General features: G+C 40.3%; 1 protein-coding gene across 1 annotated transcript in view; it reads left to right on the forward strand.

Annotated features, from left to right (window-relative positions):
* Positions 1–25,243, forward strand: part of MDFIC2 (MyoD family inhibitor domain containing 2) — a 51,790-nt gene that overhangs the window by 16,512 nt on the left and 10,035 nt on the right. Inside the window, exon 2 of the mRNA XM_030570808.1 lies at positions 13,930–13,968. Coding sequence (XP_030426668.1) covers positions 13,930–13,968 — 39 coding nt within the window. The remainder of the gene's footprint in view (positions 1–13,929; positions 13,969–25,243) is intronic.

Raw genomic sequence — 25,243 nt, forward strand, 5'->3', positions numbered from 1 at the left:
GTTTACTGACTCATAAATAACAGTAAGGCGTCTGATCCTTTTTAGTGCTCTCTGAGTTCATGCAAATATCTCAGTGTACCTAGTAACCATTTATCCACATTACAAACGCTGCCCACAGACTGAACACCTGCTGTTCGATGTCCAGGAATAAGCTGCCCAGCAGAGGTAAAGTAATTCAGGACTGAGGAGTGCAGGCTGCCTGTTGAAGATGGTAATACCAGTGTCACCTATCTGTCACCTTCAATAGCACCCTCTATCTCAAAAGTTACTGCAAAGTTAAGAGGTAAGAGACGAGTCTAACTCTGTGAAGGTTTGAGAGCTTGGGAAGTTTGAATTTAATCTTATGAATTTGATGTGCACATTGATCAGGTGACTAGCTGGTATTCAGCTATTAGTCATGGTTCTCTCTTTTACGGTGAAATTCATCCCAGTGCAGAGGAACAACACAACTCCAAAGCACACTTAAGCCCCATTTTAAGCTTTGTTTTGAAGACTCTGTGCTAGGCACAATGGTGAATTTCATCCCTAGAACTAAAGCTGCATCACACCACTGCCACATACAAAGCCCCAAATGCAGTGGAAATACAGAATTTTTGTTACAGTGGCAGGAAAAAGAGTCAGCACAAGAGATTCAACTACCTGTTGCACACCACAAGGCCATAATGACTGGATGCAGGCGTGTTGAGAGAGGCGTTGTGGGAGGGCCACATGAGTATGGAATATGATTTTAAGCAGAGTTTTATGGCAGATGCCCCAATTCAGAAAGATACTTAATTCAGTGGGATTTGTGCATTTAAAGTTAGGCACATGCTTAAGCATTTTGCTGAATCTGGGCATAATAGGATAGAAAGATAAGGAAGGTTGTGGGCATTACTTCTGCCAATAGGCTGTAATAGAGTCTGTGGCCCTTAGCACCATCCCTCTGATTTTCTGAGGGGTTAGGTACAAATCTGTCCTTCCCTGACTCCACCTGCGTAAATCCATTGTGGCTTTGCCCAGCAGCCCAGGACTTGGCCATATTTTCCATTTTTCCTCTTTAGTGAGACATATTGATATTTTTACCTATGAGTATTTTGTTTTGTTAATGGGAACTTTTTCAAAGACAGTGTGGTATGAGATTATACATTCATTATTCTCAAGAGCACCGTGTACACTGTACCATTAAGACACTAGCAAAACAGCAGATCAAGGGCTTGGAGTCTGGCAAATAAGCCCTTGCAAGCTCATTACTCTGTGCCCATCAGGCTTGGTTTGGCTCCTCTTTAAAACTTTGTGCTGACTCGAGTTCTGATTGCTCCAGCAACATGCGTCACAAAGAGGCTGAGATCACTGAGCACTCTGCTCTGGGTCAGTCAGATCAAATCAGGGTGAAGTTGTGGCCATTCGCTTAAAAAACAAAAAAGCACTGGAAGCAACTGGGCATTTGGGGTTTCAGCTTAATAGATAAACTCTTAATGGAGTTCAGGAGGGACAACTTACTAAATCAAGGTGGAGTTCTACTACTAGAGGAAGCGCACTTATTGTTTTATATCTGCTGCTTTCAACTATACCTTTAACTTCCTTGGGTTTTTTGCTGGCTTTTACAAAAATGAGAGGCAATTTTACACAAGTAAAGGGCTGCCATTTTACCATGAAAAAGCTGCTTTACACCCTGAGGGGCAAAGGGGGGGGAAGGGGATTCAGAATTTTGCCCTTTGTGATATTTCATTTTATCTGCGCCAAAAAAAGAGAAGGCTTTGCTAATGGAAACAGACGCATTTCAGCTTTGATCAAATTCATGAGTAATTGTGAAAAAGAAAATCTTAGGTTGTGCCCATGAATACTCAGTGAGGGGGAACATGTAGTAATTTTGCATAGTTCTACTGACTGAATAGTTTACAGCTCTGCGTAGAGAACTCTAAACAATTGACTTTTCCAATAAGACAGGTGAGAAGACACTAATAATGCTTTACACCTTCCACTACATGATGTCAATGTACTTGGCTGACTTTAACAAGCTAAGCCTCATACCTTTGAAGGTTGGCCTGAACCAAAACTTTGGAAACTTGAGTGAAAGGCTGTTCCAGATCTGAACTGTGTGGCTGGATCCTATTTCTATAATGAACCAAGTCAAACCTTACAGGTGAACCTTCTCAAACCCTGAGGAAGTTCAGATCAAAACTTTGCAGACTGGGTTCACCCCATCTATAACCTTTATCTTATAGATTGAGAGACTGAAGCACAGAAATGCAAACATTTAAAAGTGGCCACTGATCTTGTTTACCTCATTATAGAGAGCCCATCTTGCACCTTATTTTCAGAGATGTTGAGCATTGCAACTTTCATGGACTTCATTTGGAGTTGTAAATGCTCTGACAGTTAGGCCCTCTGTGTTTTAAGTTTGTCAACCAAAACTTGCGCCACTCAAAATCACTGGCCCTTTTTTGAAAAATGTGGCCCAACAGCACAAGAAGCTAAAACTGCCACTGGCTTCAACAGGAGCAGGATCAAGCCCAAAGTGACCTACTGTCAGTATGGCATTATTAGATTCTCGGTTTCCTGATTCTCAGTCTCATATCTCAGTAAGGATTCTTATTTACTTCAATGGGCTTTGGATCAGGCCCTTAGTGCTTTCAGGAAGGAAAGTTTGGTTATTTCAACATGAACTGGATGAAAATACAGCCCTCTCTGGGTAGGAGATATATACAGGTTAGGAAAAGTCCATTTCCAACCTCTGCCGTAGCTACACGTACTCCTCCTTGCTAATACCTCTCAGTGTTTGTTTCTCTCTCTTTCTATTATTTAACTCTTGAATATTTTGGTATACAGGTTCCATGAAAAACACTATATAAAATAAGAGCCTAATCCTACAAGGAGCTCAGTACCCATGCTTTGAATGCTGGGAAAACTGAGGGCAGTGAAAGGGGCCCGAAGTATTTGCAGAAAGGACATTTGCCCTGCACACACACACAAATATGCTCCATCAATTAAACGTACTTAACCTGATGATTTTCAGTTACACCGTCACTCTACATCATCGAGCCATAATGCTGCGCACTGTGATAACTGTGTTTGCTCTGCAGCTAAGATTATTCTAGCAGTGGCTTTGGAGGAAGGCCATCTTCATCCTCGAGGCAGTGTATGCTCTCCTGTATCCAATGTCAACTAGTATTATTAGCATGTCTCTTTTAGCGGCTTATTCCCATTAATTTGTAATAATATACAAACCCATTCAAATAAATAATTGCAGACTGAATAAAAAAGCAATTTATACTGTTTTTTTGTCTGAGACAATTTTTACAAATAGTTCTTTTAAGTAGTCTTAATAGTATCTCTTTAATATTGCCATTACAATTCACCAGAGTTCAAGAGCAGAGCAAATTTACATCTGTTAAAATAATGGAATTGACACTGATATTACATCATTGCTATTTTAAATAATCATTCTTCATAATTCCAACCTATATGCCTCAAGTTGAAAATAAAAGACTTGATCCTGCTCCCATCAAAATCAATGGCAAAACTATTGACTTCCAGGGAAACAAGATCTAGCCCTAAATGTAGGGCCTAAATTGACCTTACTATTTGGATTTGACAGCATTCACTTATGTAGTAAAGAAGAATAATTCTCTTCATTGAAAGAATTTCTGGGTGAAATTCTATGGCTTGTGTTGTGCCATGATAGATGATCAAGTGGTTTCTTCTGGCCTTACAAATCTACGAAGCTAGGTAGACAAGTGTGAATTTCAAGAGAATAATAATTATCTAATTTTATCCTTTTTTTAAAAAAACAGGAAAATAGTATTTATAGCAATATTTTGTTTTGATTTTAATGGAATTTTGCTTCCTGGTGATTTCATTGGGATTTTGTTTTAAGATCAGCGTAGTTTGAAATTTCACAAATTCACCTTCTCTCAGTAAAATTTCAGGAGTGTCACTGGAATTAGGCAAATATTTACCTGCAAAAATAAAAACTAAACTAAAGAGAGGCTGAAATGAAAGATAAGGTGATGTGTGAGGGTCTTCAGTAAGCCATGAATGCACAGTCACTGTAGACAGCATAGCTTGTAAGAGACTAGTATTATTGCTGAGGATAGTGAAATGAGTTTCCAACATTTTCAAACATAAATCATACATAGGAAATGTAAAACCATAGCCCTTTCTTTGATCAGGGAATAAAGTGAAATGATAACTTTAGGAAACCCAGTGTAGGATGATGATCATTTTAAAGACTATATAAAATTGGCGAATCATGGCTTGTGGTTAAAGCGTTGGCCTATGGGACAGATGAGCAACATTCAGTTCATGGCTCTGCCACTGAATTCCTGTGTGAGCTTGTACAAATGATTTGATGAGGGAAGCAACCTAATGAGAGAGGATGCGGAAAAAGCTAATGTACTCAATTTTTTTTTTGCCTCTGTCTTCACGAACAAGGTCAGCTCCAAGACTATTGCACTGGACAGCACAGCATGGGGAGGTGGTGACCAACCCTCTGGGGAGAAAGAAGTGTTTCAGGACTACTTAGATAAGGTGGAAGAGCACAAGTCCATGGGGCTGGATGCACTGCATCCAAGGGTGCTAAAGAAGTTGGTGGCTGTGATTGCAGAGACATTGGCCATTATTTTTGAAAACTCATGGCGATCAAGGGAGGTCCCAGATGACTGGAAAAAGGCTAATGTAGTGTCCATCTTTTAAAAAGGGAAGGAGGAGGATCTGGGGAACTACATACAGGCCAGTCAGCCTCATCTCAGTCCCTGGAAAAATCATGGACCAGGTCCTCAAGGAATCAATTCTGAAGCACTTAGAGGAAAGGAAAGTGATCAGGAACAGTCAGCATGGATTCACCAAAGGCAAGTCATGCCTGACTAACCTAATTGCCTTCTATGATGAGATAACTGGCTCTGTGGATGAGGGGAAAGCAGTGGATGTGTTATTCCTTGACTTTAGCAAACTTTTGATATGGTCTCCCACAGTATTCTTGCCAGCAAGTTAAAGTAGTATGGACTGGATGAATGGACTATAAGGTAGATAGAAAGCTGGCTAGGTCATCGGGCTCAACGGATAGTGATCAATGACTCCATGTCTAGTTGGCAGCCAGTATCAAGCAGAGCACCCCAAGGGTTGGTCCTGGGGCTGGTTTTGTACAGTATCTTCATTAATGATCTGGAGGATGGCCTGGACTGCACCCTCAGCAAGTTTGCAGATGACACTAAACTGGGCAGAGTGATAGATACGCTGGAGGGTAGGGATAGGATACAGAGGGATAGAGACAAATTAGAGGAATGAGCCAAAAGAAATCTGATGAGGTTTAACAAGGACAAGTGCAGAGTACTGCACTTAGGATGGAAGAATCTCATGCACTTCTACAGACTAGGGACCAAATGGCTAAGCAGCAGTTCTGCAGAAAAGGACCTGGGGGTTACAGTGGATGAGAAGCTGGATATGAGTCAGTGTGCTCTTGTTGCCAAGAAGGCTAATGGAATTTTGAGCTTTATAAGGAGGGGCATTGCCAGCAGATTGAGGGACGTGATCATTTCCCTCTATTCGACATTGGTGAGGCCTCATCTGGAGTCCTGTGTCCAATTTTTGGGCTCCACACTACAAGAAGGATGTGGAAAAATTGGAAAGAGTCCAACGGAGGGCAACAAAAATGATTAGGGGGCTGGAGCACATGACTTATGAGGAGAGGCTGGGGGAACTGGGATTGTTTAGTCTGCAGAAGAGAAGAATTAGAGGGGATTTGATAGCTGCTTTCACCTACCTGGAAGAGGATTCCAAAGAGGATGGAGCTAGACTGTTCTCAGGGGTAGCAAATGACAGAACAAGGAGTAATGGTCTCAAGTTGCAGTGGGAGAAGTCTACGTTAGATATTAGGAAAAACGTTTTCACTAGGAGGGTGGTGAAACACTGGAATGGGTTACCTAGGGAGGTGGTGGAATCTCCTTCCTTAGAGGTTTTTAAGGTCAGGCTTGACAAAGTCCTGGCTGAGATGATTTAGTTGGGGATTGGTCCTGCTTTGAGCAGGGAGTTGGACTAGATGACCTCCTGAGGTCCCTTCCAACCCTGATATTCTATGATTCTATGATCTCTCTGTGCTGCAGTTCCCATGTGTAAAATCCTCAGACCTCCATAGTCTATTTAGTCTGTAAACTCTTTGGAAGTGCCTCCATCTATGTTTATGTAGAGCACCTGGAGCTCCAATCATGGGGTCTCTAGCCACTGTTGTTAATACTACTATTAATAAAATGCTGGGTCACTGTGTTTTACTGGAAAATCAAACAGATCAGGTGATTGCTGGAGGCATTTATGTACTATAATACTGGGCATGTTAGATGTTTTTTCACCCCATCCCAGCTACTGAGTACCCTAGAGAACTACTATTAGAGCTACTCTAATAACTAAAGTAATTTCCGTCTTATTTTATTACCACAGCATTGCCTAATATAAATAAAACAGCTACCATAGCTTAGCAACTTGGAACCAAATCCAGATCTTGTTTACATCAGTGTGAAACCACAGTAACTCCCTTTGTGTCTTGATGCATTACTCCAGATTTAGGTAGATGTGAGAGGGAGAACAGAATTCAGCCCTTTAATATTTTAAAATAAATAAGTAAATCCAGAATGAGCAGACTTCACTTTACTTCTTCACAATCCTTTCTACCTCCCACACTCTTCCCCCCAAACTACATTAAGGTTTTTTTCTGTTTCCACAGCAGGACACCTGCCATGTTGCTTATTTAGGAAAAGGAAAAATTTAGCTTGGATGGTAGAACAATGTCTTAAGAGCGGAGATGATTAGGCAATGGAATGAACTGCCTAAGGAAGAGTTTGAGGCACTGTCACTCAGAGGTGTTTAAGAAGAGGTTAGAGAAAACACCTAAGGTATTAGCCTACAGGAGAATTTCACTCCATGCAAGGGGTTTAGCTCATTGACCCATGGGGTCTTTTCCAACTCCATCCACTGTGATTCTTGTTGGCATTGTTCTTCGGATTCAAAACCCAGGCTCATTCAGTTCACATCTATAGCACTAAGTCAACATGATGGCTAGTAGAAGCCAGCCTAGGGGCTGATGCTGACTCAGACTCAGGGAATCTGATTAGTGGTGCGCCTCTTAAACAGAAGCTACTACTATAAATGGCCTTTTTGACCAGTTTGCCTGTTTATTGCTTCACAGTCACACGCACAGCATGCTAATCAGAGAAAGGGGTGGGATAACTGATGGGGAAGGTGGATTATTGGCATAAATCCTTATTGCTCTGAACACAGGACAATTAGCCATTGCTTCCTGGACCTCACTGGTGAGAGGAGAAGGAACGAAATAAGTGCTTGAAATGACCTAAAAGGAAGACTCTGCAGTCCTTGGCCCAAATTCTCCATTCAGTCTGGCTATTTGGTGCAGTCTTTATGTCAGCTTACATGAGGATTGCCCCTTTACACAGTTGTCTTCCAATGCACAGAAAAACTTCTGTGCCATCTATATACAACTGGGGCACAATGGATGTTGCCGTGGCATTCCTACACACCAGCAATCCCCTTTTAAACACTCTCAGGAGCATCAGAGAATGTACCCAGCAAAGCTCTGAGATTAAATACAGTTTTAAAATGAATGAGAGGAACAGAAAGATGTAAACACTGTGGAAAATGCTCACTTACTGAAGATGTATATTGCTGTTACTGACAACTGTATTAAGAAAAAAATAGCATGCACTTAAAAACAGCCTCATTCTCGCTTGCTGATTTTTTGGAGGAGATGATTTTTAAGAGACTATTAAGAGACAAATTATTTAAGATATGATTTTAAGAGCCTGGTTTTCCTCTCACATTATCCATGTGATTCAGGAGTGACACTGAAATCAGTGGAGTGAGGTTGTTATCAAACCAGTTTAAATGTGACCCGTATCAAGCTTCGAGACATTTATGGATAAAATGAATCATTCTTATTTTGTGGGAGGATGATTACACCAGTGAAGAATCAGCATCCAGGGCCTGATTCTCCTCTTATTCCTGATCTACAATGGAGTAAGTAACTGCATGGAGATCAATGGAGTCACACTGGTATAAAATCAATGAAATGAAAGGAGGATCAAGCCTATAGCGCCAGATTCTCAGCAGGTGTAAGTGGGTTTACCTCTGCTGAGATCAATAGGAGCTGCACCCATTTACACCAGTTAAGGATCTGGCCCTTTAACTTTAGTTTGTTTCCATCCTAAAGCACTGCATGTAAGTTATTTTAGGGCATTTCCCTCATTTAAAAATGATTTATTTGACAGTAGTTATGCTATAATCACAAAATACAGCATTTCTGATGACATCACAGCCAAGAATTAAGATTTTTTTCCACTAGCATCCATTGACAGATATATGGATATAATCAACAAGTGTGTAAGGTTGAAGAGCCACATCTTAAATTGCATGAATTGTGCAACTGTGACCACTTCACCTGAACTGTGCCCACAAATCCATCTCCACAGGGACTCCTTAATGTTCCAAACTCTGAATAACTTCTAAGAGCTTCCATTTCAGAAAAGAACAACCTTATGCTGTACCGCCCCACACTGTCATTATTATCTACATATATATGCACACGATATGTGGTGATGCTATAGCCACATATGAACTGCAAGACAGGATCAGATTAGTGGTCCATCTAGTCTGGCATCCAGTCTCTGACAATAGCAGGTATCAACTGCTTCAGAAGAAGGTTTAAGAAACCCTGGGATAGACAGCCATAATATCCCTGTCATAAATCATGGGAGGAGAAAAAGTGTTTGAAAAAAACCCATCCATGAGGATTAACCTTTTGGAGTTTCTGAGAAATTCTTCCCTCAGGGCAAAGAAGTTTATGGCTATATGGAGGAGGCATGTAAAATGGCAGCTTTAAAACCTGTCTGAACCTATAGATTTACAGGGGAATCTAGTCTCCGCTCTCTGTCAAGTATCAGAGGGGTAGTCGTGTTAGTCTGGATCTGTGGTTCTCACTGGCCTCTTCCAAGCAGAGGTCATGCAGCCCAGATTCTCAGTGTAACTGTACATTGCTCGCTTTCTTCCTGCGAATGCGGAGGGTTAAAGCCACTTTTGAAGAAGAATAAATTGTGCGCAGCCACTCCCTGGCTCCAACCCAACAACCCCCAACAAACCTGTGCTGCACTGACCAGCTGCATGGCATTTGTACAAAAGGGTTTCCACAGCCTGCGGTGGGGTGGAGAATATGTCACTTCCCTTTCTGTTGATTTCATGGCCATTCATTGTTCCATTGCTCCTGTCCACACCACACAGCAGAGAACAGCATTTGACCTAAAGTAATTTTAGTGTGGAGCCTATTTTTTTCTATTAGCACTTGTTCTTGTCATCCAGTCATGATATTTACACTGATTTAACCCTCAAGCACTGTGGGTTCCTCAGTAGTGTAGTCATTTTACAAAATGCTTGTTAATATCATCTATAGATTCTACGTATTGAATGGTACTGTATATTGTATCCATTTCTGAAAAAAAGGACACTTTGCCATTATATGCATATCTGCAAGGCATCTCTTTTCATATCTGTGTCCTATGGGATCCATGCAAAACTAGAGATTATATTTATTCAGAAATAAAATTAGATTAATAATATTTAAAGTAATTCACAAATAGCAATCAACCTCTGTAATGAAGGTCAAAAAAAAAGGACACATTAACAATTGAGTATCTTCCCTCCCCTTAAAAATGTTAATACTTCATACCTGTTAATAATCAGGAAAATATCTTTTTCAAGAGTAGCATTGCAGAAATTGGTAGGATCATTTTGCTAATTCGAATAGGTTTTAATGAAATAATTTGAAATAAAAAAGCATGGAGACTGAATGCCAATAGAAACATATTGCTGATACAATAAATTGTTAATGTATTTTCTAAATGAACTGTTTAAAATAGCTATTAAAGTAAAGAGAATGAGCTTATGTTTCTAGTAATGATTTCTCTTCTTCAAAAAGAAATCTGTAAATCCCTGACTGCAATTTCACATCCCAAAAGGACCAGAAGTCCTTAGATGGGTGCTTATTGCTTAAAAGTAGTATACTTGATTTTATGTCATGGTTTTAAATATTTAGATTTACAGTTGTTTATGCTTTTCTATTTTAAATCAAATCCTGTTATTCTCTTTGACTCTCAAAAACAACACTCTTACCCAGTGAGGTCTATTTTTGTACATATATATATATATATATATATATATATATATATATACACATATATACACACACACACATACACAATATAAGTACAATTTTATTCATAGGAGTGCATAATGATTCAGGCTGTGATTGTTAATAAAAATGCATTTCTAACCATCAAATTTGAGTCTATTATTCTGAGTTAATTGCATTTGCCCTAAAGAGACTTACAACTGGCTGTCAGCCTATTTGTGTCAGTTTCATTTTATTCATCAGTCAGTCTTGTCTTCCCTTTTTTTGCATCCCATATATTGATCAAATAGATTTGTTAGCATGCCTCGGCAGCTTTAAAAAAAGTTTATGTTATCCATCAGGTTTATTTGATTACTATATTAGTTTGCATGTTATCTTAATTGATATTTCAATAGCAAATAAATGCCCTGTTGATGGTCCCACAAGATTTCCATTACTCTAATCCAAGTAACTAACTTGTGGCTGTAACGAAGGGAGTGAGAAAAAATACAAACATAAAGCCTATTTTTAAAATGACTTTTAATCTGCAACAGTGCCATGTTTGAGCATTTTATATGACCAAAAGAGAAATAAGTACAGTATGAAACTTGATTTTTATAAACATTAGTGCTATACCAATATGTATTATGCTGCATATAAAACCCATTAACAAAACACACACAGTTGGTAATATAAATTAAGATGAAATCAGATCTGGAACAGAGTGTTTTAGGGCAGTGGGGAATGAAACAAGATTATTTAAGGCATAACACCTTGAAAAAAATTGGGGAAGCTGAAACGAAACATGAGGGAGAAACAGTGTATGATATGGGCCAAGTTGCTTGTAGGGGAGACAAAAATAGGTACAGGTAATTACTAGAGCAAAGGGAAAGCAGCTAAACCGTGGCCTTTTCTTCAGTTTATAAGAATGTGATCCTGCTCCTATTAATATCAATGGGAGTTCTGCAGTAAGTTGCATAGAAAAAAATCTGAGTTGAAATCTTGATTCCAGTGAAATCAATGGGAGTTTTGCCGTTGACTCAAATAGAACCAATATTTTACACCAGTTCTTTTGCGAGGGAGAAGTGGTGCAGTCATTTTCCCATTATGAAAACCAGAGAAGCATTGTATACATTTTCATTATCGACTAGAGCATGCAGCTCTGGCTCACGTCAGCGAGCACTTAATCCCTGATCCTGAATCTGCATGGATGGACCCCAGAGTCTGCATGGATCCCTGGGGGTTGTAGCCATAATCAATGCTCTCGGACTACTAGAATGAGTACGTGCTCACCACTGCAAACCAGGATTATGCAATAAGTGCCCTATTGGCAAGATTTTCCCAACATCAACTTCCATATTCAGATCCAGATTTTTCAGAAGGGCTCAGCTGTCATTTCAGATCAAACTAGTTGGCCAATTTTCAAAAATGTGGTACATGCGGAGTGGATCTGGTTTTAAAAAAAAAAGATGGGAACATTTTAGCAAAAAATGCATTTTTATTGAAAATTTTTGTGGCCAGCTCTACAGCTAGTCAAAAAACCGGGCTCAATCTGTCATGAAAATTTGTGAGAAAAACTTGTTTCTAGTTTTCAAAGAAATATGTCAAATTAGAAATTTTTCAACCAACCCTTTTACTGAGGCCTTTTGATAAATTGATCATAAGCATCACACTTACAATGAGTGCTATTGGATGCGGAGCACTTTTGCAAACCTGGCTTACTTGAAAATCAGACCCAGATTGCTACTGAAAATCTGTCTGGTTTCTTTGTATTTCTTCTCTTCAGTAGTCTTTTGTGGGAATCCTTTCATAACATTTCAGACTTTTCACTCAATCCTTTCTTAAAGTGACAACAGGGATTTTAAAACTCAATTTGCTCTAAACAAAAATCAGCTCTGCTACAGTACTAAGGCAGTTAGCAACATTCTGAGATTCAGAATGGTGTAGAATGATAGCGTAGCACAGAGTCTCAAGCCAAAGTGTTACAACCAACCAGAACAAAATATAAACAGGAACAGATGAGAAAAATACAACCTCAACATCTTGGGACAACAGGGAAATCATTGATACACAAAAGATATTTCAAAGACCTCTCTGAAAATCAGGCATAAAAATCCCCAATAAAAAAGCTCAGAAGGAAAACTGTCACACTCCCTAAGCCTCAACAGACTTTAACAAGATGTTCACATGAGCCAGAGATTGTCTCCTTTGGCAGAAGACAAAAGGCACAGAAAACAATGCTGTCTAGCATTGGATTAGGAGGCAAGAGATAGATATAAAGGGTCCCTTAACCTTACAATTAGAAATCCCAACTCTCCAGCCAAGAGGATAATCAGAAACATGCTGAAAACCTATGTCACAATAACTGTTGTATCTTTCTTTACTCTTTGAAAACTGATATATATATATATATTGCATCCCCTGAGAAATGCTTTGATGACCACTCGATTACAAGCAACTCCTGCTACCAAACCACAATCCAGCACATGTGGCAATAACATTTTGTTTCCCATAGTTCATATTTCCATCGCCACCCACCAGAACAAAATTAGATTACCAAAGCTCAGACCAACTTTCCAAACAGGAGATTCCAGTAAATGTACTGCTAAAAGCAAAATTAAACATAATGCACTATGCCTCTGACAGGACAAACTGGCTTATGTGCCCAACCCAGATACAAATACACCTCCCTCATGCCAAATATACTAAATTAAATAGATTTTTTCTCTGGTTAAAATGGAAACAGTTAGCTAATATACTGGGCACGCTAAGTTTTATTAGCATTACTAATGCTCTGAAGCAGAGGGGGAGTATTGGCAAGTGTAGAAATGAGACTGAGGACAAAAAAAAAAAAACAGGAAACTTGCAGGCTGGAAAGACATTTGTGAGCCTGTCAAGTTTACCCTAGCTATTGGAGCTAACTAGTGGCCATAAACTGAATAACTACAGAGATTTAATTACGTGCAACATAATTGACCACAGATTAAACTTTCTGCAGCTGAACTGGCATATCCAAAACATCACTTTATAGACAGGAGTTGTCCCTGTTTTACAGAAGATAAATCAGGGCACAAAGAAATTGAATAAATAGCCCACGTTCATTTAACGTTTGAGGAACTGTCAGAGTTTAAGACATCATAATTCTCAATTGTACTTTTAAGAAGACTCTCAGCATCCATTTGGAATGGACTTCGCTATGTAATCCTTTGCTAGAGGCACTCTTGTTTCTACCATTTTAGAGTTACTAAGGAAGGAAAGGGGAAGCCACCTTTTCACATTCATGGCCTTACCTGCTGCTCATGGTGGTTCCTCTCCCAGGTCCTCCGATCCCAATGCACACGCAGAGTATTAGAGCAGGTGTCCTGGGCGGAATATCATTTCATTCTGCCTAGCTATACTCCATCTCAAAGATATTCCTCTTGAAGACCTGTCCTAAAGCTTTGTACAGTGTTGTAGATGAAGGTAAACACATCCGCAAAACTCTTTGTTTCCACTGGTGAGTGAAATGATCCCTCTGTAGGTAAAGTGCTTTGGGACTCATTCAGGGTGAAAAGTTACTATAGACTTAGCCTACAACATGCAATTGAGCACGTTCTGGACCAATGGGAATTCTGCACCTACGGCATGCCAGTGGTACAAGAGAGGACTCTGTCCTCTTCAGTTAAAATAGTAGGGCTTTAGGATACATGCATTGGTTTTTCCAAAATAGTGATATCCAGGCCACACTAGTGCTGCTACCAAAAATCCAGCCTCACAATGCTTTTTGTTTAATTCTTGTTTTTCAGAATTGGCCAGTCCTATCTTACAGCCTCTTGGAGACTCAGGTAAGCTTCCCCACCTGGTCTAAGATACACCTTTGTGTGAGGAATATTAAATGATGTTACGGTAATTAACCATTTATATGGTTATAATGTCATGGTTATAATGTTATGCAGAAGAAAGAATTTAATGATATATAATTTACTATTGCATGGGGAATCTGGACTCCATATCATTTGGCTTTATTTATTGATCTGTCATCTGATTCAAGTTTCAGCCCATCGCTAGAGGGTGTGTGCATATTTATTAGAACCAGCAACAGTTTAATATGTGTAAAATAACGTATCCAACTCAGAAGTAAGAAGGGAATGTATGTAGGCCACCATACAGTATATTTAGGTCAGTTGTTTTCAATATTGTTGTAGCTGTGTTGGTTCCAGGATATGAGAGAGACAAGGTGGGTGAGGTAACACCTTTTATTAGACTGCTGGTCCAGTAAAAGATATTATCTCACCCACTTTACCTTATTTGAGCACTTTGCTTGGATGCCTAGGTTAAATACTCTTTCTCTTGTGAATTTTGCAACAGCACCTTTTGACAGATCTTTTGATAAAGGATGGATCAGAATGTGAGCTGCATGAAACTAGCTTATTTCAGTTTGCAGAATTTCAGCTGCTCAAACCCAGCAATTTACTTTGGATTAATGCAAAGCTGAAAATTCTGGGCAACAATTGCTGGCTGCCTAATGAACCTTGCCAGTTTTTGCTTAAACCAGAATTTAACTACCTCTTATCCCAAAAGATCGCACCTCTGCCTACCTTTATTTATCTGCTGGAGTGGAAAGGATCGCAAAAGAACTCTCCTCACATCTGGCCACTTCTTGCTGCTTACGGGGACGTTCTACCTCTTTAATCCAATTTAAGGCCGCTTGAAGGATGTGAATGTCTGCCTGCTTATCCTCTCCCATTCAGCAGCAGCAAGATTAGGAAATGTCTAGCAATCCCTCTACTTCTGTAATAGCCTTTATCAGACGATGCCTCAGACAAAGCTGGCTATTGAGGCCTTTAGGATCACTGCCATGACTCACTCCACCCCACCCCTGACCTGGCCTTCTCTGTGTTTCTGCATTAGATTGTGAGCTTATAAGATTGTGCACCAAGCACATTTTGGGATGTTATTATAATAAGTGCTTGCAGCAAGGACCACATCATCTAACATATTTGTAAAGCACCAGGCACACTTCTGGCACTCAATAAACAAATCATACTAGTAGCCATTGGAATAGGTCTCAGAATGTTCTGCTACTGCACTGAACTGAGCTGAATACAATAGCTCTGTGCTGCATTTTTTATTGTTCCCCACAACCCCCACTGATTGAGCTTGCTTTGATCAGAAACTAATTAGCAGGAAGCTCATTGAGGGTTAGTTGGGCAAGGTCAAGGCGACATTAATCTGTGCTGCTAAACCACGATGAGGAAATCGTTCAGTATAACTAAGAAGTAATTCAGACTGCACTTTTGGCATTTTTTCCCCCTCTTTTGTTCTGTCAGTCTGAAGAGAACAGCTCGTGTGATGTAATTTAGCTAGAGCTTTTTAAGCTTTCACTCAGGAAAAGCTTCTGGAGCTCTGGGGGTATAGCTTAGCTCAGAGAAATAGAAGAAAGCAAGTTTGCATTGACAGCTTGATCCCAGAGAGAGGTGGCTGCCTGCTTGTCTAACAGGTCCTTTGGGTCTGGATGAGGCAGAGACAGAGGAAGCAGTCATATTAAGTGAACGTATGCTGCCAATGTTAAGGAACAATTACCATTATTCTGCATAGTTCACTGTTTGCTTCTGCTATTTCCTTCAATAAAACCTCTTTTCACTTGCCAATTGGAGCTTGTCATGTAACAATATTTCTCATGCACAATACACATACTGAATGCCCTTATGTTTTAATACATTTACAGTTGTTAATAATAGCGGTATAGTGACAGAAAAAAACGTACTTGCTTTGAATACAGAATAGATTCAAAGAGGAGTAAACCAGGGGCCCTGTTCTGAAAGGATTAATGCCAGACTTAGGGCTGGATATTTGCCTGATTTTGGTGTAAAAGTGGTGGCACCTCTTTATTTAGTTGATGTCTAAATATTCCATCTCCAAGGTCAGGCTGTGACTTTCTTTACTCCCCCTGGGAAGGAGTTACTTACATGAGTCTTCAGTGCGATTACTCATGTGAATCATGGGTTCATGGTTAGGTTCCAGATTGGATTGTATCTTTCACACACAGTCTTATAATACATCCATAAAATGGTGAACAAGTCCTAAGGGTGACAGAGGAAGAATGGCATCAATATAAGTGAATAAAGAATACTGATGCTGGATGCATGTTGACAAACTTGAGTGTGCCTGATTCTGTTCTCTGTGTGTTACATGTCCCTCAGAAGTGGCTGGTCCATACAAGATTTAGTCTACTACACCTACCAGCTAATGGACACCAAATTGGTTGTGGTCATGTTTTTGGTCATGGTGGTCCTGAGTTCAGCCCGCAGGGCCAACAGTAGTCATTATGCAAACTCTTATATATGTTAGTGGAGGTACTCATGTGTGCAATTATTTACAGGATCAAGCCCTTAATTTGCACAAATAGCAGTTATAGATGAGATTGCAAAAGTTGCTCTAAGGGAGATAGGCACCCAAATTCCACTGAATATCAGTCAGATTTTGGGAAGCTTACTCTCTTAAGCACCTTTCAAAGCCCACACAGCTAACAAATCAAGCCAATAGCACTTTTGGTGCTATTACTGTGCAGGAAGAGGGGCAGGAAAAGGCATTATGGGAAGAGGAAGAACCGCTCTTATTTCAGTTGTAACCTCCTTGCTGTGGGTTGTCTTTTTTGTTTGTTTCTCTAGCACCAAACACACTCCTGGCGCTTTGATATATCAAATTAATCAGAACAAAATATTGTATTCCTCCACGTGGATGAACAACAGTTGGATAAAGCCTCCAAGGTAGTTATCAAACAAGCTTGCACCCGATGCCAGGGATTCATGGCTCCCTATTCATTCTTTTAGCCTGATGGAGGTTTTTTTATACATCATGAAATCCCACTTAAACTTACATTCCTTTGGCCTCCCTCTACCCTCCTCTACATAAAATGGAGGTAATTAAACCTACACCCTACACTGTAGTATAGTATTTGAATCACATTAGCCAGAAGCTTGCTTAAACAGAGATCTTGCAGGGTGTTATGATGCTTTCCTGATCAGTGCAGACATGGATGGACTATGTAGTAAAGCATTTATTAAAAAACTGCTACAGATGAGTCCATTAAATGGATTTAGAATGCCCCAATGATCAAACTTCTGCTTGTAAGAATACAAGAGAGTTTTGGAAAAAGTTCAATAACATGGTTCATCCTTGTCTGTTCTAGCCATAACAAAATTGTTAAGTCCCTTGATAACAAGAACTATAACTGAATGAGAACATCAGTTGGAGAGGACAATGGCAAAAGTTGTTTTGGAGCCTGATCCAGAGCCCATTGAAATTAATGGGAGTCTTTCCATTGGCTTCAATGGGCTTTGGTTCAGGTGCTATTGTCATATGCTTCAGTATTCAAATAAGAGTAATTTCCTCCTCCCATCTCCCAAATATAGAATATGTTCAAGTAGTGTATGAAGTTGAGAATGCAAAAATAAGAATATTGGTTAGGACTGGGCAGTGCAGAAGGAACAAAACACCACAGAATCTTCATCCATTTCTAGGATCAAATGTTAAATCAAAGCTTTTTAATTAGTAAGAGATTTGGTTTTTTTTCTTTTAAATGACTTCTTTTTTCAACTTACAACTTGGAACCTCAAGGGCTAAATTATTTTGAGGAAAGCTGATTTGCCTGTGATTTCCAGCTCAATTTTTGCATATTCAAAAGGTTTGGATACTTTGTCATTCAGAAAGTAAACCACTGTTTGCCACAAGCCCCATGTGTGGGACAGCACACAGCTGCATTACTGTGACTCTGAATCCATCTCTTGGTTTTCCGCTCTCCAAAAAGGAGACCTCCCTGGCCTCAGCCCTATCTTCAGGGAGTATATGTCCACTGGCATACTGGTGTAGCTGTGTGGTCTGGTAGATTTATGGGGCAGTGCCTGCCTAGCCCACTCTCTGACCCACTTAAGTAGACGGGCTAATAGTGATTCTGACCATGCTGCTGCCCACAATATGAGTAGCCAGGTCAGGAGAGTAGGGCTGCTTCATGCCCTCTTTCTCCCCTGCACTGGTGCCCAGGACAGGCCACAGCATGCCACATTAATAAGAATAACTATAAATACAAAACCTCAGTTCTCTGTTCAGAAAAGGGAAGATGGTGTTGTGGTTTCAGGCAACGGCTCGGGTTGATCCAAACTGGTTCAATCATCCCTAGTGGCAAAAAGATCAGAGAAGAGCAGTGTAAAAAACCACTGACCACAACTAATAACGGGACAGCTTCTTTACAAACTCCCTGTGGGGCTGCTCCCAGAACATACCAGCTATGCCATTTAGAGCTTAACTTCAGGCTCAGAAACAGAGACGTGCCTTCTAGGAGTCTCCGAAGGCAAGGGCCGGTTGCAAGGATGTTTTGCGCCCTAGGCGAAACTTCCAGCTTGCGCCCTTCCCCTCGCCCCCACGCCCCCAATCCTGAGGCGCCCCCCCCACAGCAGCTCCCGCCCTGAGGCCCCCCCAAGGTGCCCCCTCCCCAGCAGCAGCTCCCCCCCTCCACCCTGAGGTGCCCCCTTGTGGCAACCCCCCTTGCGGAGAAGTGAAGCAGCTCACTCTGCCCCACCTCCTCCCTGAGCACGCTGTCGTTGCTTCACTTTTCCCACCTCTCAGGCTTGCGGTGCCAATTAGCTTAGGTTGCCACAAGCCTGGGAGGTGGGAGAAGTGAAGCAGCCACGGCGTGCTCGGGGATGAGGCAGGGGGGGTGAGCTGGGGCAGGAGTTCCCCTGCGTGCTGCCTCCCCCCTTACTTGCTGCAGGCGGCTCTCCCCAAGCTCCCTGTCCCAGCTCCCTCCACCTAAATGCTGGCAGCGATCGGGGTGGTCGAAGATATGGCCGCCACGGTCGCTGCGAAGAAAATGGTGCCCCCAAATTGTAGTGCCCTAGGGTGACTGCCTAGGTCGCCCTAAATGGTTTGCACCAGCCCTGCCAAGAGGGGACTCTTACCTTCTCAAACGCAGAAGGAGTCATGGCATGATGCCAGTGTGCCTTAGCCACAGACAGGAGTGAATTAATTAAAAACAGGGAAAAAAAGATTAGCTACCACAAAGGTGAAATGCCACAAAGACTGCTGCTCTCTGCACCAGCCCCAAATTAGAATTATTTGCTTTATTTTTTGAAAGTGAAAGAAAATAGATGTTGCTAATAGACAAATTGGAGAACAAGATCATTACCCAAAAGGACCAAGCAAGATAGTTTTATTCATTATTTATTATTATTATTGTCTGCTATGGGTAACACTGGAGCCCCAATCAAGGACCCAGGAGTCCCTGTGCAAACCTGGAATAGAAAGACAGTCCCTTGCCCCAAAGAGCTTATCTGCGTTCTAAAGACTTAGCAAATAGAAAAATTCACACAGATTTTCTTGCCATCAGCTGAACCAAACAGAATTCAAGGTAAAAAAATGGAGGGAGTCAGAGGGGGTCTTGAGGTGACCAGATTCATAGTTATGTAGAAGAGTTTGTAGTCAGAAACCTCAGGCCACCACCACAACAACCAAAATGTACAACGCAAACCAAACAGAAATCTGGTGGGAATTAGAGGGTTGGAGCCAGAATTCTAGATTAGAACCTCTACACAGTGTAGAGGTTCTGATCCAGAAACAAAACTCGGCGTCTCAGGCCCAAGTACATGTGAAGTACATAATGTTGGACTCAAAGGACCAACTTTTCAAACATGATCACCACTGATGTGTTTTCAACCTCCACCCCACCCCCAAATTGGCAAACACCATTGAATGATTGTCTGCACAAGCCATTTCTCTGATTGAATGAATATCTGGCCACTTATTTTGGTGCCAGACGGGGAACTAAATACTTTGAAAATCTGACCCATATTGTGAGTGCTGAGTATTTCAAAATGTGGCCCTCTGAATACACACATGCATGTAGACAGATTCACACACTGTAAATGCATTTGACAGTTTTGCTGAGAACTATATTTTGAGGACAAATTACATCTAAGAACTGAAGTGGATAAGATAGGTAATGAAATAGGGGTGTTTTTGGATTAACACATCCAAAAATATTCTATAAAATGCTTGATCAACCTTCTTTCAAGGTCTGTTACAACTACAGTTATCGTTTGTGTAAGAAAACAAAATAGAAACACACTGTTCCTTCAAAGCATGGTTCGAAGCATCTTTAAATTCAGCTTTTTTTCTTTCCAGGCTTTACAGCCTTACTTTTTATAGTTAAAAGTAATTTTAAAGCAAAAAAGAACATAAACAATATACACTGACTCTTGACACTCCATTGCTTTCTTAAACTAGAATAATAAAAATTTGCAAATGAACAAAAGAGTGGGAGGAAGATATCTAATTTACAATGTTTTTGAGATAAAGAACACTACAAAAAAGATCAATGTGAATAATAAAGCATTGTTTAAGTGAGTCATGACATTCTTATTCTCAGGAAGATTTGAACAGTAGAACTCGGCAATGAAGCACCTTATGCCATTTTCAAAGGGCGAGGAAGATATATAATTATAATTTTTAAAGTGAAGAGATTAAAAAACTCTGTGAAAAAGTTTATTGAAAAACATATCGACATATCGATATGACATAAATTACTTAATTTTATTAAACTAGATGGGGGGAAACGCGCCTATCGCTTTTTTTTTTTTTTTGACTGGCTGCAGAATATGTTCCTTGAAAAGAAATTGCTTTATGAAAAAACTCGTTTGCTAAGATGAAAACAGCACTGAATGTCAGCACTACCATATATTATCTGTAACTCTTCCAACAGCTGAGATCTATAAAAGAAACATATTTTTCCAAACAGTTTTAACCTCCATTGTCTTGATCACTCTGCATTAACATTTTTCATGTCACCTACTGAAATCCCTAAAAGGAACCTTTTATTCAGTCAAAATTAACAAATCTATTTTTAAAAAACAGCCACTGAAAAGTCAGAAAGACATAGGTTGTGTATTTTATGACATATATTTTCAGCTGTCTCTCTCGTTTGTGGGATGAGAGCAACATTTTATGCTGATGTTATCAACTCCGGGAGGAGGGTTGATTTGAGAGTGAGGAAAACAAGTCTGCTCCCACTGCATGTGTGCCTTAAATTAAGAATAAAAATATAGTGTTGCATCAGATCACTCGGATGGAGCCTTTTACTGTCTTGGCATTCATGAAGTTGGGAGCCAGCGTAAACTTATAGTTTGGGCCTAATTTTATGCTTAGATCTATGCTATGGCTCCCCATTTACTTCAAAGGGAGTTGCCGCACATGACCAGAGGTTTGACCTTCACCTCTTCCATCTTTAAGCTGCCACAGAGCCAGAGTAAATAGGCCTAAACACAGGCAATTTAAAGGAGTTAGGGACATAGAAACAGGATTTTCAAAGTGGACTAGTGATTTTGGGTACCCAACTTGAGAAATCTCAGAGGGGGGTGTGCAGCACTTTATGAAAATTAGACCCCTTCCATGTTCATTTTGGACACTCAAAATCACTAACCACTTTGCAAGTTCTTGGCCATAGAAATCTATTCCCAATACAAGAGTAAGGTGCAGGGAAGTCCCTCATGGCTATTAGTTCCAATATCTGAACTGTCTTGGGGAGCCCATGCCAAACCCCTATTAACTGGCTCCTTCTGCCCATTGCAACTGTATATGCCACGTGCCAGCATAGGCGGGCTAGTGTGGAGTACAGTGCAGTAGTCCCCTGTTGTATCCTAGCAGGGTGTGCCAATTAGTGAATTTCACTCTTGGACCAGCTTCTGCCCCTTTAACTCACTGGAGTTATACTTTTTCCTTGAGTAGTCCATTGACTTCATGGGGATTGCTCCAGGAGAGAGGCACTACTCGCTGTAAGGATGGCTGTATAATATTCATATAGTGTGGATAGCCGTGAAGGTATATGATGCAGGTGCCAAAGTGTGGCTTTCAAGCCATATTCAGCTCTTTTACCATTAAAGTGCAGCTCACAGAGCCCTTCCCCACACCCCCATTCTCCACCTACCAGATGGAGGAGAAGCTCAGGCCTCTGCCTTGCAGCAAGGTGGTTGGAGTCCTGCAAAGACATTGTCATCAAATCACACTGCATAAAGTTAAGCACATGCATAATAAGCCTCTGCAAATAAAGGCCAGGGAGAGGGGAAAAGGATATTATAATGAGTGATCCATCTGACCCATGGTGCACAAGTATTTTTATCTCACTAGGTGAGAAGGCTTTGGTACTAACCCAATGACTTTCCTCTATATTTTCCTCCTATATCATCTATTCCTCACACATTTTTTCATTCCGCATTTGCCTCCCTCCTGTTTCTGTGCTCAGCTGTTCTCACTTCCTGAATCTAGGTTAGTAAAGGGAAGTACATTCAACCATTCTTTGAACAGATTTCAATATTTAAAAAACCCCCAAACCTCATTTTCATTCATCACATTAAAATTCAAAATGCAATACAAAATGTTGAAGGTGGAAACAAATGTTGTTGCTGGGTTTTTTGTGGCGCGATGTGAGGGTTGAATGTTAAACCAGTTAAAGTTCTATACTATATATTGGCTTAATTAATTTTTAGAATATCTGTATCATTTGTAAGAAGTATTAATGGAAGTGGATGGGATGGGGTTAATCATACATCTCCTGTCAGACTTTAGGATCTGGGCCAAAATACTTTGGCCCAGCACTGTGATAGACTTATAATGAATCAATAGAAGACTTTAGAGTCTATCTGGTCACTGATTCATGAACTAAGAATTTATGTGATAGGGTCAAAAATCCCTCTACAGAGATCACACCATTAGCTTTACCCTTCCCACAGCAAAAACCAGTAAACCCAAAGTTCTGTGAATTACTAATCCATCATCATAAATCAGAAGAGAGGAGCTCTCACAATTTCATGATATCATGAGAAGTCCAACATGTATTTTCAGCCTTGCTTCCATGCGGCAAAATAAGCAGTTTCTAAATCCCTTGTATCCTAAAGCCTGAACCCAGTAAAATATGGTCAGCATGAGACAGTAAAAATGGCCAAGAATATACTTTTCTTTAACAGTTGGGTTTTAGAACAGTTGCAGCTCTCTCTCTTTCTCTCACTTTCTTTGAAATTAACCAGAACAGTTCTATTAAGGTGTGTTTACTCATTGCCACTGTGAATACTTTGAGGGAACAGGGAATGATCTTGTGGAAGATATGGAATTTCAGAGTTCTTAATGCACACAAAATACAGTAAGATTTAAAGGACCATAACAGCAGGACCTCCTCACCTAAGATCTTGTTGCTCTGGGAGGAGTATGCTCGCTAGTCAGCCTTTAGACTGCACTGTGGGAGGTGATGACAATCCAGCACAGAGAGGGAGGAGTTCCATACAGCTGCCCCTGCAGTGACTGGCTCCTGGAAGACATCAGAGATAATGGGCCTGCTCCTCTAGTCCCCCAGAAGACCTGCCACAGCAGGTAAGATATGGAGGCAGGTGGCTTGGTGGCAGAATTGCAGGACCTCCCCCATCTCCCCTGAAAGGCTTCTTTGCTGAACATTTCAAAACCTCAAGTGAAGTTCACCTAGTGTTTGGTACTGAGGATGTGTATGTTTAGATTCTTGGTAAGACTCCATAGCCTTCCCATATTCTCATTGTAATCCTGCAGACTCCCCTCCTTTCCTAGCCTTCAAATTCCCTGTACCTCTGTAAGGCAGTGGCTGGTGGGAAAACAGACCAAACTGAAGTCAGTTAAAAGAGCTAGAAAGTTCCACCTTTTCACATGGCAACACAAACCTTGGCTTTTGGTTTTACTTTTGCTGTGACTCTATTCAAGCCAACTGAGCTCAGTTCAAAACATTAAAAACACAAGAGTTATTTTCCTTCAGGTCCAATGTAGTCCTGCCTACTTCATCTAGGGATTGAATGGACATGGCACATAGCTACTACAGTGATGGATGAATGATAAATTAGATAGACAGAATGACAGAGGTAATGCAAATTGGGATAAAGAAGATCAGCCAGGCATTCCTTTTTTTACCTTTTCTCCTGATACAAGAACATGGTGACTCTTAATAAAATAAAAAAGTAAAATATTTAAAATTGATGGAAAATTTTCACATAATACATAATTAACCAGTGGAACTCTTTGCCACATGATATTAAGACAAAGATCTTAGTTTGATTCTAAAAAGGATTGGACATCCACAGGGATATTAAAAACAACATCAGCTTTAATATTAAAAATGTATGAGAGGTTTCAACCCTTATGCTTCAGGATTTAGGCCAACCACTAACTTCCTGGGCTTAGGAAGAAACTTGCTCCATAGGGATGTTATTGCAAGATTGCACATTGGTAGTGGGGGTGGTTAACGCTTTCCTCTGAAGCTTCTGGTACAGTCTATGGCTGCACAGATTGACCGGAGGAGGTATATGGTACAGAGACGACTTCATCAGGGTGCGTTTCTTTCCCCACCCCCTCTTGATTTGTTTTAGTGGATAGTTTGTTGAAGTTTGATATGACTGTTAAAAACACAGGCATATATGGGTATATGATAGCTGTGCTACACACATATTTAGAAGGTGGCAATGGGATTTGCCCTCCTGACAATCTCTAATTGTAAGTTATTTTTTATATTCACTTTCAAATTGATAATAAATAATATAACTGCACATAATATATTTTAAAGATTATTGGCTTCATTATTTTTCCAAGCACTAAACCCATTACTGACCATTATAGTATCAAACTATTAAAAAAAATGCTAACCACTTTTTTATGCTGGTCTAGCATAATCTTTATTTCTTTAGACACTTTGTGCAAACATTAAATTGAAAAAGACATAATGCAGATAGAGCCACAGATGGACTTAAGGTAATTACACAAAAATGAAATGGAGACCTATAATGGTACACTGCATTCTCCCCCATGGCACTGTTTTCTGGAAGCAAGGATCCTGCTTGCCATAGCAAGTTGCTTGCTATGGTGATTGCATCAATGACTTGATCTAGCTGTCCAAGACAAGTATATATTACTTAGGAGGAGAGACTGACACCAAAAATGTACTGTATTTTCAAAGATGTCGTATTCTTCAAAAAACAGAGAAGTCCTTGAGTGGCATCTTTTGTTACTCTTTTGTTTGATGGTGCTGTACTGAGAAATTCAGGTGTGTCTATGCATTTATAT

This window comes from Gopherus evgoodei, chromosome 7 (genome assembly GCF_007399415.2).
Source record: "Gopherus evgoodei ecotype Sinaloan lineage chromosome 7, rGopEvg1_v1.p, whole genome shotgun sequence".
In the NCBI taxonomy this organism is placed as follows: Eukaryota; Metazoa; Chordata; order Testudines; family Testudinidae; genus Gopherus; species Gopherus evgoodei.